A 16,933-nucleotide genomic window follows, 5' to 3' on the forward strand; every position below is an offset into this window, starting at 1 on the left:
TTTCGAAGAATGTTAAGACCCTTCAATTTTATTAACGTCCTAATGTTCGCTCGTGAATACGGCACGCGGATGGAAACATTTAATTAAAATACGCAAGCCGATTTAATGAAACATTTGTATTTAATTTGATTATTATTAAAGCTAACGTGTCCATGGTAAATTAAGCGAAAGAATTTCAAGTAATTTTCCCTTTTAATCGGACAAAAAAAAAATATTCCATAGGTACTCGATTGTTGGATAATTTTACTCGTGAAAAACACGAGGAACGAAAAAACGAGGAGAATTTTACACGATATATATTATACGAACGATATTCGTATTTGTATATACATAGCTTGTCTCTTTACGAGGACGATCAACGATTCACGTTTTCGCTTATCCACTGCGACAAAATAATCGATTATATTATACCGCGGCATCCGTGTATATCTTGCGTACCGATGTACTAATAAATCCTATTAGCAGTATCTATTTATATAGAAATAATAGAAAAATTCGTCTATTTATAATTTATACGATCATTCGAGATCGCTCGTTCGTATTCACGAGACACGTTTCAGTATGGCTACTCGTCGTCGTAAAAATACCTACGAACGAAAATTGAAGTTAAAACTTCAACGAGTAGTTATATTTATTTTTCGAGTGAAATACAAGTCGTGCCATACAGATTGGAAATGAAAATTTGTTTATTCTTAAAATAACAAAGATTAAATGTACTAACTGGGATAATAAATTCCTATGAAATCTATAGTAAAATCGATCCTTAAAGTATTATTAGAAAATGAAAATGAAGAATGGGAATAAGAGAGGAAAATGAGTTTAAGTAGATAAATGCTAAGTTCGACGAAAAGGAACGGTAAACGGGTTCGATGGCAACCACACGTGAAAATCAAATTTAGATCCCGAAGGCTAAGCGAAATCGGAAGACACGCTTTGCTCGGGCGAGTTCCTACCGATCTTCATTCTCTCAGAAACTTTATTGAAGAGAACAACGAAGGTTAGTTCGTTGGAGTGGCCGATGTATCGACTCGAATCGACCGTCGTCGTGGAGTCCTCCAAGCAAATAGAGGAAAACAACTATTAGCGAATCACACGAGTACCGGCAAACGGTCCGTAAACTTGGAATACGCGCAACGTTACGCCCGAAACTACGCCCGATAAAGTTTTATATGTGTTGAGCCGAGCGTGTGGGAGAATATCGTTTTCTCTCTTTCCCTCGGCGCGAACACGCCGTGAAACTTCTACACAATTATATACGTTAAACCTCTCCATCTGAGACCAGCACCTATTTTCCCGACGGCATGGAAAATTCGATCGGACGTGTTCTTAAAAAGCATTTATACCACGATTCACGATAAACGGCTATAAAAAGTATTGAAACGACAAATAAAACTAACTCACAAGAGCGGATTTAAATTGCCGTAAAAATCTCCCCTCTCCCGCCGCCCCCCCCCCTCCCTCCCTCTCTCTCTCTCTGGAATTTGTTTTTCTCATTCATCGATGAATAAAACAAATGTAGGAATATTCGTCAGACAAGTACGATTTAAAAATGGAAAAGTAAATTGACACGCAAAGTTAAACGAGTATTCGCGCGAGTACTTTTGTCAAGTTTCAAGCCAGTTATAAACAGTTCCAATAATTTCGACGAGTGAAAATCGTTAGCGCTCCGCTCATCGACTTTTGGACTAACGTTATCTGATTGGTGCTGGCGACCGGATATGTACATACATACGCTCTCGAACAGCCGAATATGGACGTCGAGCATTGGAATATCGCGTATGTAAATTTTAATCCCCAGATTAAAGCGCAATAAATAAAAGCTTCCTTCATATTAACAATCATCGGTAAACTATAAGCTCTGACGCGGGGTATCCGCTTGTGCGCGCATTGAAATACATCGATCGAAAATTGAATCGAAAATCAAATTCTAGGTGAGAAGGAAGGCATTACAACTAAACCAACTAAATTTATTCGTTTCTTCGGTTTTTTTCACTCGCAAGGATTAAATGGAGTACGATCCCGTGTAACATAAATTATCAGCTTGTTACCAATGCAAGAAATACAATCGACCAACGTTAAATTCGCTGGATCAGGATGGACGGAGAAAATAAAATAGAAAAAAAGTGCGGCGTAATAGCGCTCGAAAAGTTGGTCCTCGGGAATAGGGCGTGAGGTAAAGGATTAGAGGGCCGTAAACATCGACGTTATTGCAGGAACGGTTCGGGCTCGCAAAGGGATAGAGAGAGGGATAGAGAGAGGGAGAGAGAGAGAGAGAGAGAGAGAGAGAGAGAGAAAGCGTATGAGGGGTCCACGTCGAAACAACATTTTTCTCTATAAATTTGAAACGTGGTTCTCAATAAAGTACTATACCGTGTCGTCCGTATACGCGTCCGCTTCCGGACAGGATGAGTACAACAGAGAAATAGAGAGATGCTGGTAGATGTGTAGTATATACCGGGTGGCGAGCGGGCGCGTGCACGGAAATGTCGAGTGCAATTCGACGCGTCGATGGAAAAGCTCATCGCGTCGTGTCGCGTCGTGTCGCGTCGGTGGTGCTGGGACCGGAGCTATATTTGCGAAGCGCGTTTCCGTGTGCTTTTACGGTGATCAGTCTCGGCTTTTGCTCCGCGGCTAGAACGCCAGGTTGAAAACGGATGGGAAGCATAGCATTAAAAGCGGATGCTTGCAGCCACATTTTTTGCAACCTCCCGCGAGCGAACGAGTTTGGTCGCGTGACTCACGTGAAGAAGGAAGGAAGAAAGGATGGATGAGAAAGAAGAGAAAAAGTGGGAGAGAGAGAGAGAGAGAGAGAGAGAGAGAGAGAGAGAGGGAAGGAGGGAAGGAAACCTTCTTCATCGAAAGGAAGGCAGAAAATCGAGGGAAACTTTCTTCCTCCTTTCCCTCTCTCTTTCTCTCCACTTCGGTTGTGAGCTTTCAAAGTACACAACGAACTCGAATTATCATCCGAGCGAAATATTCCTGTCCGCCGGAGAAGAGCTTTTACACTGGGTATAGGGTAAACTTCGATGTATCGAAGTACCGTGCTTTTAACTTTACCGGGAAACTTTGGCCAGGAACAAATGTAGTCGTCGAAGCATGAGTTTCTTCGAGAGCATGGAACGTTCGTCTTACGTGCACGTAAAATACCGTCGTGTCAAACGTTAGAAACTATTCGTCAAGCACTCGCTAGCTAAGTATCGTATTTCGCGAGCTAAACAAAAAGTACAACTCGAAGAGTACGACTAATCCGCAACACGTGTCGCCAACATCCCTCCAGATGTGGACGGATCCAACGATAAAACGTGGACGTTCATTTCTTCGCGCGTCTCTTCGACGAACATCACCTCCTACAATATTCCCTTGACTTTTGTGTTTCTACACAGAATCCACGGGAGTATCTCGAACCCTCCCAAGTTTCGATGGGAATACGCGCAGGCATCCTAATCGCATCTTAATCTAGTCGAGAAAGCACAGAGCCCACCGTGCGATCCGCAGGATTCACGATTCAAGAGGGGTGACTAGCACTTGCCAGAAGCCAGAAAGAGGCAGATAGATCGAGTATAAGAGAAGGAGAACCACGCCTATTCCATCTGCAACGCCTAGAGCCCTGTGAGCTTGATCCCTTAGCGAGTACGTAAAACTAAGTCTCGAAATAATTCAATAACCTTGTTATATAGTAAGCAACGCCCCCTTCCAAGAGGGACGTTCCGGTCCTTTCCTAAAGCCCTTGCCCAGTGTAGCACACGCGCCCTCCTATGTAACCGTCCTCTCGACGTAAGGCGAATTAACCTCTCACCAAATGAATTTTATATTGAAACGCACTGTCCCCGAACGTAAAACTCGTAAAATGTAACTTCGTATATGAATTCGTGAATTTTATGTAAAAGTTGACGATGAAATATTCGATAATTTTTCAAAAACAAATATATATGCTATTATTTAAATATTATTATCGAAACAAGATTATTGAAACAGCTACAGCGATTAGCTCGATAATACTTACCTTACTTGATTTAGATTCAGTTTGATCGCAAGTAATATCCAATATCCATATCTTACCACGTAGAGGTTGCTGCATATGAAGATCCATGGACTGAAATAACATATTAATTAATCATGTTTAATGAACCTTCCTTCGACTCGATCAAAGTCGATCGAAGGTACTTACATTAACCGCGACTTTGCCCTAACCTATCCGCGAGAGTACCATAGATTCTCTCTCACACACACGCACTATCTCTCTCTCACCACACGCACTATCTCTCTCTCACACACACTAACTCTCTCTCTCTCTCTCTCTCTCTCTCTCTCTCTCTCTCTCTCTCTCTCTCTCTCTCTCTCTACGCATACGAATATGTAAGTATATTTAGGTTATACCTACGATGAAAGTCGAATATGATACGAAATTCAATCGACGACGATTAATTAATTACCAATTATTAACTTGAGTGTTGTAAGGAATCGAGAAAAGTGGCGATATCGCAGAAATAAATTCCGAAAAGATGTCGCGCCATGCTTGAGCCAAAACGCCGATTTTATATTTGCAATCATTTGTCGAACAGAATGTCGTAACATTTGCGAACACTGCTCCGTTGATATCGTTCGTTCAGTAATCGATTGGTAATGAGTAAATTAAGAAAATATTCTCCTTACCTGCTGTTACGACGATGACGATCTCCGCCGTACAACCCAAGTAATACGTTTTAAAAACAAAATGGCGTTAACAATGAGACAAGGTGACGACTTCGGTCGAAAGTTGACGATCGTTACGACTGAATACGTAAAGCGTACGATTACGTAAATATTATGTTTATGTTCGATCAAATATTAGGGGGACCGGAAAGTAATGTCGCTTTCTTAAATTATATTCAAACGAATAAATTTTTAACAAGTTTTTATTTTTAATCACAATCAAATATCGATATGCGCAGAAACGACATTACTTTCCGGTCCACCTAATACATACGTTTTCTTATAACGTACTGTATATTAGGTACCTTGTGTTGTTACGAATAATTAGTTACATATCGTCGCTGGTCGCGAAAACACACGTTGCTTAGAGAAAATTTAATAAACCATATTATTTTAACTTCTGCGAAAATTTACAGACTCATCTCATTATATTTTATATCGGAAATCGTACCGACGTAGCTCATTGCTGTATATAAAAGTTTTAGGTGAAAAAAAAAAAACAATTTTCTCGTTAACGAACAAAAATTTATAACATATTTATAGAAATACTAAAGAACAATTCATTCAACAAAGACCTACGCGGAGCATGATTTTAGAAAGATTTCGTATAAGAAGGTGACACGTGTGAAAGCCAATAAAATCGAAGACAAGTTGCTTTGTAAAAATGTTTAAAAAGAAGATGGTCGCGATTGTTGAATATAAATAAGCAAGAAATCGTGCCGAATATTTCGAGGTTGAGATTCGATTCGTACCGGTTTCTTTTATATAAATATATTAGATTCACTGGGCGGAATATAAGGCCGAAAGATCTAAAGGAAGAGAAAATGCACGTGGCCAGACACGAGAGAAGACCACCACCAAAAAGACTCGTCGTCCTGGGCGGCAGACACACTCGGAACGGCATCTGGTTTTGCAGTTGACGATAGGCTCGTTAGTCACACTACTCTCTGTCTCTTGTAATCTTATTATAGGCCATAAGTTCGCTCAAGTCGAGCCGGCAGTGGCTGAAATTTTATTCCTCCGAAGCCTCGCTGTATCACGGCTTGCCACATGAACGAAACTATCGTGTCTGGTCCACTCTTGGAAAAAAGAAAAAGAGAAAGAGGAAAAAAGAGATAGAGCAGTTCGCATGTTCGTTGCTTTTGATTTCTATCCTATATTTCTATACCGCCAACGCTCGAAGCTCGCCGATGGCGATGTACCTTTTATTTCAATAATGTATTTTCGTTAAAGTAAAATGAAGAACTTTTTGTATGTAAGTTTCCGACATTGCACGGATAAAAAAGAGGAAGAAAAATAGAAGGATAAAAAGAATATGAAGCGAGGCAAGAAGCGAAAGTCAATCTTTGCAATCTTCGAGGCGAACTCTCGCGATTAATTACCACGGTCAGTCTGTCATGGTCGATGAGAATCATTAATTTCTTCTTGAAATTTTAGCGTGCTTCAAAGAGCGAGAGAGAGCGAGAGAGCGAGAGAGAGAGAGAGAGAGAGAGAGAGAGAGAAAGAGAGAGGGCTCAGAGTGGCTTGGCCCTCCCGAAGGGTCAAACGTATGCGTACGATACATCGATGTATACGTTATATATAGCATATATACAATATATTTATACATAACATACACGCGCACAAGGTCTGCCGATGGAGAAGCGCGAGATTCCATGGTGGATATTAGGTTGAGGTAATTACAGCCATTAGTTCGCGCATACATCAATTATCGATGACACGATGACATGAGTCTGGCGCTTCGAGGCATCCCTCATGATAGTCACGATGGGAATGCCTGAGCACTCTCTCGGTATATATCATCGATACACAGAGCCACTTTCCTGAATCAACGCGCCTAATATTCTCAATATTAATTCGCTGATTTCAAAGCCGATCGTGAAAGAGTACGATCTTAGTTCGTTCCATCGAATAATCAGCGAGTATCAAACGTTTGAACGTGTCGAAGTGAATAATGATCTTTGGACCTTTCGTCCTCAACCGAGACTTTTCGAAGTTACGAGACGAGGAGTCTCTCCCACAGAGCTAAGACCTTTTCCTCAAACTTTTGCGATATTCGAAAAGAAAAGGAATCGTCTCATTAGCAGTTTTCTATGACCGTTCAAGTAGTGAACATTTTACGTTCCGACGATTCGTTTGATCGATAATAAACGACACGATCTGTGAAACGATCATTTGATTTCAAGATACTCTTGCAAGTGTATTAATTGATTTCCCTTCGTGTTCCAAAACATTTATACAAATATTTATATTATAAATTTATTTCCTTTTTCCTTTCTAAAGATTGTAATTCGTTTAGTTCTAGGGTTAAGAAAGGAAAAAGTAGTCTGGATGGAGCGTTATCCAGAACGTCTCCTCAAATGTCCTTTTTACTTTACCCCCCTCCCCCTCTATCCATGTATAATTATCGAGGGTAGAACCAAAAACACCTCTACCGTCTGGGATTACCCAAATCCGATGAAAAGCTCGTTAGCTCAAGTAAGAATCAGAGCTAGGTAACTGAAACAGATTTAATGGCGGCCAATGTACTTTTCTTTATCGAGTCATTAAAACCCAATCTATGCTAGTCCTATTAATCGTGCCGTCATAAAATCAAAGCTTTTACGGTTAGCTCTATAAGCTCGTTTATATCTGCTCGCATCAAAGAATGATTCTGTTCCATTAGCCAGGACCTGATTCGCATTTAAACTTGGCGAACGATCGGAACGATGGAAATTCGATTATCGCAAGATAAGTTTTCTCTGAACCTTTCGATACGTTCGCTTAAAATAGTTTTAATAAATAAAATCAACATAATTTTTTAATGCTGCCTGTTTTAGAAAAATCTTACACGTAGAGTCCCTTGCCTTTCCGATTATACATTTTTTACTGTTCCATTAACATAAATTATCAACGAAACTGAGTCTGCATTTTAATTACGCGACTTTTCAAAACTTAAAATCGCACAGGATTACATCTTACCGTAATAGTGAAAATAAATATATGCGACGAAACGAAATTACGAACGTTCGGCGAGTCGTCTTTTCGTATTAAAAGCAATATTAGTAAGGTGAGAATACTCTCGAGAAACGTTTCAGTCGTATAATCGAAACTTGAAAGTTGCGTCAAGTACGGAGGATAACGATCGTAAAATCATACGAAATTCACTCCCTGCTTACACGTCGAGATCGTATCTCGGACCATAAAAACGATATGCATTTCTCGGCTCACTTTTGAGACTCGTCTTTTTTCAAAAAAGAGAAAAGAAGAGACCGAGAGGGAGAGAGAGAGAGAGAGAGAGAGAGAGAAAGAGAGAGAAAAAATCTCTTCGATTCCCAATAGTAAAGAATACCTTTAAATAAGCCTTCTTTTTCTCTCTGTCTCTATTTCTCTCTTTCCTTATCCACGATAGATGTAACATTTCGACAAGCGCATTAAGAAACGACCACGGTCGTCGGACGTTTAACGACTCGAAATATACCGAAAAGATATGGAGAGAAATTTTATCTCATTTTGGTGTCTCCTTGAGGTGTTCGTTCTTTACACGATCGTTCGCGCGTCGTACGCACGTCCTCGATTGCCTTTTGCTTTTAAAAACCAACAGGAAAAACGTCGGTAATCCAATACGACCGTTGGTCGAAGGCAAGTTGGTTGAGAGTAAGAACGCGATAACACGGCATTCCATCGGTGAGAGGCCGGTAATTAAGACCTCAACTGGTCCCAAAGGACCTTCCTTCGAGCTTCTTCCCTTTTTGTCTTTTCTCTCTTGGACTATCGATATACATGCTACGTATATAACTACATATGTGTATACCTATATACACACATATATACATATATATATATATATATATATATATATATATATATATATACATGCGCATATCTTATCGAAGCTACTTCGGTTCGATTCGATGCTCGAGCCCGCTTTCTACGTGTATATATACGAGTGTATATCGAAGAGCCTAGGTATACCAACCCAAGGGAGCACTTCCAACTGGAAACACGTCCGAGCCAATGGGAGGTTCGATGGCCTCCTTCGAAATTACCGACCGGTTCTCTCTTCGACGAAGAGGACGACGGTTACGCGTAGATCGTCGTGGGATGGATTATCGTCGCTTCAACGATCGGCAGTTTCCTCGTAGGAAACGCGAGCGTAGTTCCGAGACGACAGGCCCTTTGAACTTTCCCGATCGATATTAGGAAGTTATCGCATTGGATATTACGCTAGTTTAATCGAGAGAATTTCAACTCCGACGAAAGTATCGTGTTAAGAGAAAATTGTCCTTCATTGGGCTCGAAGTATAGACATTTTTTCTTTATCTTAGACTTCGTTTTTCTTTATACCGCAAATGAGTAAAGAGAAAATTACGATTAACAGATAAGAGGACTGGTTAGACGAGTTCAAGAATGGCTTCTTTCATTGGGAGATGTTCAGGATCAAAGAAAAAATGAATGATCAAAGATCGGTCGATAAACCGGTTGGATCTGCGATTTAGAGGACAACAATATCTGTAATATCAATTAGCTTCGTGTCGTGGCGAGACAATTTATGATAAAAATAAATTTTCGAATATGTAATAAGTTTCGCGATCGGAAAGTCGTATAACCAAGGAAAGAAACAATTTCTTTTTTGAGGTAAAATGTTAAACAGAAATATCGAATCGTGATCGTAGTAACTGAACGAGAAGCGGTAATGGATTGTTTACATTCGACGATTCTAACAGGACACTGTAATGTTTACTATCGGAGACCGATAGTTTAACCGACCATCAATTTGCCAGTGTCTCTCACGAGTTTCTACAGAATCCCCGATCGACGAAGGTAAAACGTACGACAAAATTTACAAATAGATAACATTTATTGCTCAATGATAGACAATGGAGAATCGCATAAATACATTCTAGTCGATATCTTTTCGTTATTTTTTTTATAAATATCTTTTAAATTACTATGCATATAAAGGTCTATGGTTGTTGCAAAAAGTAAACGATAGTACGTACAAGCGTAAAGGAAGAGAGAGGAAGAGAGAAATAAAAGGTAAAAGGAAACTGCGAGGAAGCTTTCAAAGTTTAGTTCAAACGTTCTTACCGCAATAGCGATGATGGTAACGCGCACGAAGCAAAGTTCCTTGAATTTTCGGTGGTTTACCCCCGGTCAATGGCATACAAATACTAAAAGAGACATCAATAGGGCAGATGCGGAAAAGAACGTTCAGATTTCACGTAAAGGAGGGCAGCTCGTTTCACGTTCGATCAGCCGCGAATAACGTACTCTGAGATGAGGTGGGTTCGTTATTTTGATAGCTTCGCCGATGTTCGACGATGCATTTACGATCTTTCAGACCTGAATCGTCTCACGCTTGAATTAGGATCGGCTATCGAGTTCCGTTAGGTTCGAGATATTTGTAATCGATAGAGTATACGATATTTCTTTGCCAGTACACATCTGATATTATTTTGTATAGTTGACTTATATTGGCTAAAAGCACGATAAATATTTTCCTGTATCAGTAATAGGCAAAATTGTTAGAGTTGAGATTAGATCGTGATCGTATTTGCGGTATATCGATAGACAATGAAATAATAGAGATGCTTTGCTAAGACGTTGAGCAAAGGACGGAATATAATGGTAGGAGTATTCTAGCAACGCCACAGCAACTCTTAGACGTGATCTCGAGCATGTAATTGAGCAGAACCGTCTGTCAAGCGTACTACAATCTATTCGTTTTTTTTTTTTTTTCTTTTTCTTTTTTCTACGTGCATAAGGACGAGCAACGTTCACGGGTCCACGAGCAAGCTCAAAAAGGATCCGTACCCTGATCATGAATGATCTTAGCATCCAAAATATTTTGATCTCTCGAATATACCTCTTTGTTATAGACCGTTATATCGTTTCTTTCCTTCGTTCGTTCAATTTTTCCATTATCTTGTCTATCAATAAGTAAGATAATAAATCATTTTATACATGTAATGTATCATCCAACAGTCCGTACATAATAATTCGTTTGTTGCAATTTCGTAAAATATGACAACAAGTAACGCGTGACACGGGAGAATTTTCTAACGACACTAATACGTTAATAATTGCTCAACGTTACGCCGCGGTATCCGCTTGCTTACCACCCCTTCATTTAAACAAGAGCACACCCACGTAGTTACCAACTACCGTATATATAATTACGGAAAACGCAGACGTTACCTTCGGTAAACGCTTGTTTGCTCGTTGATCATTAGGCTGAATTTGCGTTAATAACGAAATCCTCAGCAAAACGAGACCCCAGCAATCAAAATACAATGCTACAAATGAGACCACCTATAACGAATTCCATGGTTCGCGTGTTTTATCGTACGATGAATTAGCTCGTCGGAATTTCATTTCTACGATTTTAATAAAGCATAGCTTCATGAAATCGTATTGTTTATCGCTAATAATTCAAGGGTAGGTAGAACGTATTTTCGCGATTAATTCTTTTCAGAAAAATCTATTTATTTAATTGAAATATCAAACTAATATGGTTACAGAAAAAGTACACGCATTGTCCATAATCACAAATATGCTTTTAATTATTTAATATAAAAAATTATTTCAAGAGTGATTTTCGTAATCATTATATAAATACACAATCATTTTTTACTTGTTATATTTTTTAATGCAAGATCTTGAAAATATTTCCTTAACCACTTGCGCTGGAAAAGACGTGCCACGTGCGTCGAGATGCTTCTGTTACCGGAACGTGTTACACACATCGTCAGGCGATTATTGCAGAAAGAAAAATGACGTGCGTGGCACGTCAATTGTTAATGAAATTCTTTACCGAGACACAGTTTCTGCTTGCACTTCATCGTGTAAAGTTATAAATATTGATCTCAGAATGTAAAATGGAAAGTGATAGTGAAGCCAGTGATATTATTTGCGCCCCGAAGTGATTTGCACTCGACTGTTCTGCCACGCGCAACCGTGAATTTCTTTGCGCCGCAAGTGATTAAAATTAACTTAACAAGTATTCAAGCTTAAACAATAAAAAATATATTTAACGATAAAATATTAAGCATCGCCACCTCCAATATATTTCTTCGTATCAAGTTTAGGCTCTTTTAAGCAATTTTCACTTTCCTCTTCAGTTTCTTCAGAAAATAAATTATTTTTATTTGAATCACCACTAGCATGATTCAATTCTTTTACAAATTCAATTGATCTTAATTTAGAAGATTCTTCGACTGCATTGTTCGTAGGACTATTATTTTTTTGTTCTTCGAAAGTATCAGACGATAGCACTGCATTAACACTTTCATTATTTTTTAGTAGAATATTAGGAGGCACTTCGGCAAAAATCTAAAATACTGCTACATTAAGATAAAGGTGTATAAATATGTGATATAATGATAAATAAATATTAAATACCTCACGAATTAACTCAATTGTCTGCCTCTTTTCAGCATTATTCGGAGGCAATGGAGTCTGTTCAAGTGACAACAGTGAACAATTAAATGGTAATCCAAATCTAATAGAACCTCCTCTATAAATAAAAATAGCAACCAAAAGGTATATAGGTAACAATACATATAAAGATATTTGCACCACGTATTTTATATAGAAAGGAAAGTGATCTATAACAAAAAAAAAAAAAAACGAACATTAATTATATAATAGTATTTTTTAAAAATTAATAATTTACTATATAACATATAGTAATTATTCTCATATAAAAACAATAAAAAATCTTACCAGTTACATTATTTATAAATTGAGACATTGTTGTTCCAATAATAGGTATTGGATGCGTTAGGGTTGTGGTTACCATGTGTGAAAAAGCCTTAGCAGGTGTTACTTGCAATATTGGGTTACCTAATCTAGCTTCGTAATATTTTTCACATTCCTTGCCATCAGCTATAATTAACAAAAAAATTTTTTTTATGAGTAACCAAAATTTCGCTAAAATCGAGAGATAATTTATGTAGTTTACAGTTTTGAATTTTTCTTTGGTAAACAAGCGTTTTGATTTAATTCTCATTATAAACTGTAGATGGCGTTAATGTTTCTTTTTTCGGCATAAAAGCATCAATCGATACGAAGTACAGATGATAACTATACGGAAGCTTATTAATATTATTCTCATAATATATATATTATAATATATATATATATAATAATATATATATATATATATATATATATATATATATAAAAATAAACTTATTCTCACATAATTTTCCGTCCTCTGATCTTCTAATTGCAATACAATTCTCATTATTCTACATACTTACTGAAATGTGAGTATATTTTCTCCCAAAAACTCATTTTGCTCGGCTGACAAGCTATAGGCATTTCAATGTATTTCATTTGTGTTGACGCTAATTCGATCTCGGCTTCCTTTTAAAAGAATATAACAAAGTATTTATATCTAACGTTCTTGAAAAATCTTAGCTATATATAAGATGATATTAATTTTGTTATATCTTTTACCTTTATTAGTTGCCACCAAGTCTGGAAAAAGCTAATTGTTATTATCATGATGATAATAATTAAAAATGGAGAAAAATATGGGATATTTTTTAATAATATGACGATTGTCAGTATACTACAGGCAATAATAATCGCATATGCCTAAAATATAAAAATAGTAAATAGTATGATGCTTGTAAATGACAGTGAAAATATTATGAAACTGTGATGTAACCGACTTACATAGTAATCCATAGTAAATTTTAATGCAGACTGACTAATCCAATATAAATCGAACATATCAGAAGCATTATCAAAGGATAAAGACTCCAATAAAATTTTACTCAAGATTACATCAATTTCTTTCATAGAATAATTATTAGTTTCTACTTTTCTAAGTGTTTCGATTTGCGCTCTTGTTCCTTTTACAAATAATTGTCCCTTTACCGTATCATCATTATCATTCATCTGTATGATATTAAAAAATGAAATTACATTATTATACTTACAAAGGAATCACTCTGTAATTATTGTTCTTATCAGTATACCTTTAAGTTAGCAATTAAGAGTAACTTCATAATCAAACGCTTATAATATACTTTCACTGTCTCACAATTTTCATTACTTTCTTTTAATAATTTTACTTGATCAGATTTTGTATCTTGGTTTCTTGAAAATATTTTTCTGCAACATCATTTTAGAATAAGTGATATTTGTTGATTTAAACAAAAATGAGATAGACATTTATACACATACGTATCTTTTATTATTTGTTTTTGATGTCTATCATAATAAAAAGAATGTGGATCAATGTAGTCTTCTGTTTGCTTCCTAGAAAAAAGTTTAACATTATTTAATATAAATATAAATATAAATATATGAATTATATAACTTATCAAATACGATTTCTAATTCTCCCTTACATATCGTTTCCATCAATATCATTGTTATTTGTAGAATCTAAATTTATGTCATTGTTTAAGTTTTCAATTCCATTACTGAAAAAGCATTATAAAATTACAATATATTAAATACTTTATTCGAAAAAAGATTTATTTCTTATATAATTATAATTACCTTTCAGGATGTGAAATATTATAATTGCAGAAAACTAACGAAGAACTAATTAAACATTGTATAATGATACAAATAAAAAAGATTAATTTCAACATGATGTATAATTTTAATTAAACGAACACTTCCTTATTAAACATATTTTTCTGATAAAATAATATCATTTAAAAATGTTATATATCACAATGCAATTAAAAAGGAGTTTATTTATTTTAATGTTACAAGATATGGATCCAGATAATGGACACGTAGACCGATATTGATCCTGTAACCGATCTATTTTTAAATCTTACACAATTGTACAAAAGTACGTTACAAATGTATAGTGTCCATTGGAAATAACGATATGGTAACGATACACACGAATAATAAACTATACTTTTTAATAGTTATTTCTTCCACATGAAGAAGAAACAAGTTTTTAACATATTTCGTTTCTACAAAGACTTGATAAAAGTAAACTGAGAATAGCAAACGATAAAATGACACGGAGTGACTATACTGCCACATGGTGATCGTTACTTGCAACTCGTCTTTCTCGTGAAAGAATTAATTTCATAATATTCAGAGAACCGTCTCATTTCTAATCACTTTCGGTTTATTTGTGCTTTTACGAGATAGAACACGTGTATTTATAAAAAAAAAGAAAAAAAAGAAAAAAAAAAAAAAAAAGATATGGCGCCACGCCGTGATAGTCGTACTAATCACAATAGTATAAATAAAGCCTCCAAAAGAGGTAAAAATAGTTGGTTCAAAAGTTTCGAATGGCCTCAATTTTGGTCCTTATTAACAGATCCAAGAAAAATTGTAATAACTACAAAGTTATTTATTTTATTGGAAATGCTTTTGAATGTATTCATTATCGAAAAAGTGCCTTATACAGAAATCGACTGGAAAGCTTATATGCAAGAAGTGGAGGGTTTTTTAAATGGTACATTGGATTATTCAAAGCTAAAAGGTGATACAGGACCATTGGTTTATCCTGCTGGCTTTTTGTACATTTTTTCTGCTCTATATTATGTCACCGTGCAAGGGGCACAAATTAAAATAGCTCAGTATATCTTTGCTATTCTCTACATTGTTTTACTAGCCTTGGTCTTCCGCATTTACTCAAAAACCAAAAAGGTTCCACCTTATGTATTGATTTTGATGTGCTGTACATCATATCGAATACATTCTATATTTGTATTAAGACTTTTTAATGATCCGATAGCTATGATATTATTATTTTCAAGTCTAAATGCATTTTTAGACGACCACTGGTATTTGGGAAGTATTCTTTATAGCCTTGCTGTATCTGTAAAAATGAATATTTTATTATTTGCGCCAGCACTTCTTGCTGCATATTTATGTATCTTAGGAACATCGAAGACTGTAATACATTTGTCCATTTGCGCATTGGTACAAGTGATTTTAGGCTTACCTTTTTTAATTGAAAATCCAATTTCATATATTAAAGGAGCATTCAATTTGGGAAGAATTTTTGAATTTAAGTGGACAGTAAACTGGCGCCTTTTATCCGAGGAAATATTTGTTAATCCATACTTTCATGTTTCATTGTTACTTTTACATTTATTAATATTGGCCATTTCTATACCAAATTGGATAATCTATTTGAGATCCTACGCAAAATTAAAACAAGTGGAAAAAGATCTAAAGCCCCAATTGCAGAAGAAAAAAAAGGTGGATATGTCGACAATGAGCCAATTATTTGTTTTTCCCCTATTTATGGCAAATTTTATAGGCATCGCGTGCAGTAGATCTTTACATTATCAATTTTACATATGGTATTACCATACATTGCCATATCTTGCATGGTGTACAAGTTATGAAACTAAGGTGAAACTTTCAATACTAGGAATAATAGAGCTTTGCTGGAATACTTATCCAAGTACAATTTATAGTAGTTTTGCTCTGCACGCTTGCCATATAATTTTATTATATGATTTGATTAAAAACAGGAAAAGCAATACTAAAACAAAATGAAATTGTTATATATATATATATATATATATATATATATATATATATATATATATATATATACGTGGGACTGAATTTGTTATCTAGTCTTTACTCTGACAAATAAAACTTTATGAGTATAAAGTTTGCTCATATAAATTTATGTATATAAAATTTCCTTTCTAAGGACAATCGAAATATTAAACATCTATTTTTTATGAAATTTTTTCAATAAAATAACTATAAATTAATTTTATAATATTTTCATTCTTATTACAATATAGATCCTGCATAATAACCATTTGCAATCATTTAATTTTTTCGTTCAAACGTTGGAGATTCTAAAAACTTACATCCATTCATTACAGTTATTCCTTTCTACTTCAGTATAACTTTAAGTTGAAGAATTTTTCTATCCAAATTAAGGTTATTCTTCAAGCTTGATTTTGTAATATGGTTTACGCCATCAATGAGAGCAGATAGATGTAATTCTTGATGAACAAGATCTCATTTTAAAGGCAAAGACTTAATTTAGAACATATTTTTGAAAAAGCTTTATTTTCTTGCAAAAAAGATCATGGTATTTTTTGAGAATAATTTCTGCACATATAAAGAAGGCTTTTATTTGTGGATCATAAGAGACCATCGAGGGATCATTGAGAGATAGATTCATCATCAAAGAAAGATACGCATATGAGAGATTAAAAAGTGTGAGTTTACAGTCTATTAGACTACTTACTCTAACCACACAAAATCAATTATGGTCTCTTATACACCGATA

At 35.7% G+C, this 16,933-nt stretch overlaps 2 protein-coding genes across 5 annotated transcripts; one reads left to right on the forward strand and one right to left on the reverse strand.

The window, feature by feature from the left end:
- Positions 1 to 11,139: 11,139 nt before the first annotated feature.
- On the reverse strand, positions 11,140 to 16,823 carry LOC124950357 (chloride channel CLIC-like protein 1). Of its 4 annotated transcripts, none has more exons than XM_047496915.1 (12): positions 16,506 to 16,807; positions 15,614 to 15,812; positions 14,194 to 15,487; positions 14,040 to 14,114; positions 13,873 to 13,947; positions 13,665 to 13,800; positions 13,360 to 13,584; positions 13,138 to 13,278; positions 12,939 to 13,044; positions 12,400 to 12,561; positions 12,076 to 12,281; positions 11,140 to 12,006 (listed from the first exon to the last, which is right to left on the reverse strand). In XM_047496915.1, the coding sequence occupies exons 3-12, from the start codon at positions 14,286 to 14,288 to the stop codon at positions 11,719 to 11,721; spliced, it is 1,509 nt and encodes a 502-aa protein (XP_047352871.1). In that variant the 5' UTR covers positions 14,289 to 15,487; positions 15,614 to 15,812; positions 16,506 to 16,807; the 3' UTR covers positions 11,140 to 11,718. The 4 variants fall into 4 exon arrangements, with proteins under 4 accessions (XP_047352871.1, XP_047352872.1, XP_047352874.1 ...); XM_047496916.1 differs by having other exon boundaries at positions 11,795 to 12,014; positions 16,506 to 16,816; XM_047496918.1 differs by having other exon boundaries at positions 11,976 to 12,014; positions 12,076 to 12,190; positions 16,506 to 16,823.
- On the forward strand, positions 14,446 to 16,212 carry LOC124950358 (lethal(2)neighbour of Tid protein). Its single transcript, XM_047496919.1, has one exon. It carries the CDS (start codon positions 14,866 to 14,868, stop codon positions 16,174 to 16,176), a length of 1,311 nt encoding a protein of 436 aa, XP_047352875.1. The 5' UTR covers positions 14,446 to 14,865; the 3' UTR covers positions 16,177 to 16,212.
- Positions 16,824 to 16,933: the final 110 nt, after the last annotated feature.

The sequence above is a fragment of the Vespa velutina genome, chromosome 7 (genome assembly GCF_912470025.1).
Source record: "Vespa velutina chromosome 7, iVesVel2.1, whole genome shotgun sequence".
Taxonomy (NCBI): Eukaryota; Metazoa; Arthropoda; class Insecta; order Hymenoptera; family Vespidae; genus Vespa; species Vespa velutina.

Bases quoted from the DNA above. Each gene is read 5' to 3' on its own strand.
- LOC124950357 (XM_047496915.1), bottom strand. From the start codon at position 14,288: ATGTTGAAATTAATCTTTTTTATTTGTATCATTATACAATGTTTAATT. The intron at 13,948-14,039 runs GTAAGGGAGAAT...ACTTTTTTCTAG, and splicing joins GATATTGATGGAAACGATAT to GAAGCAAACAGAAGACTACA. The intron at 12,007-12,075 runs GTATTTAATATT...GCAGTATTTTAG, and splicing joins CAATTGAGTTAATTCGTGAG to ATTTTTGCCGAAGTGCCTCC.
- LOC124950358 (XM_047496919.1), top strand. From the start codon at position 14,866: ATGGCGCCACGCCGTGATAGTCGTACTAATCACAATAGTATAAATAAA.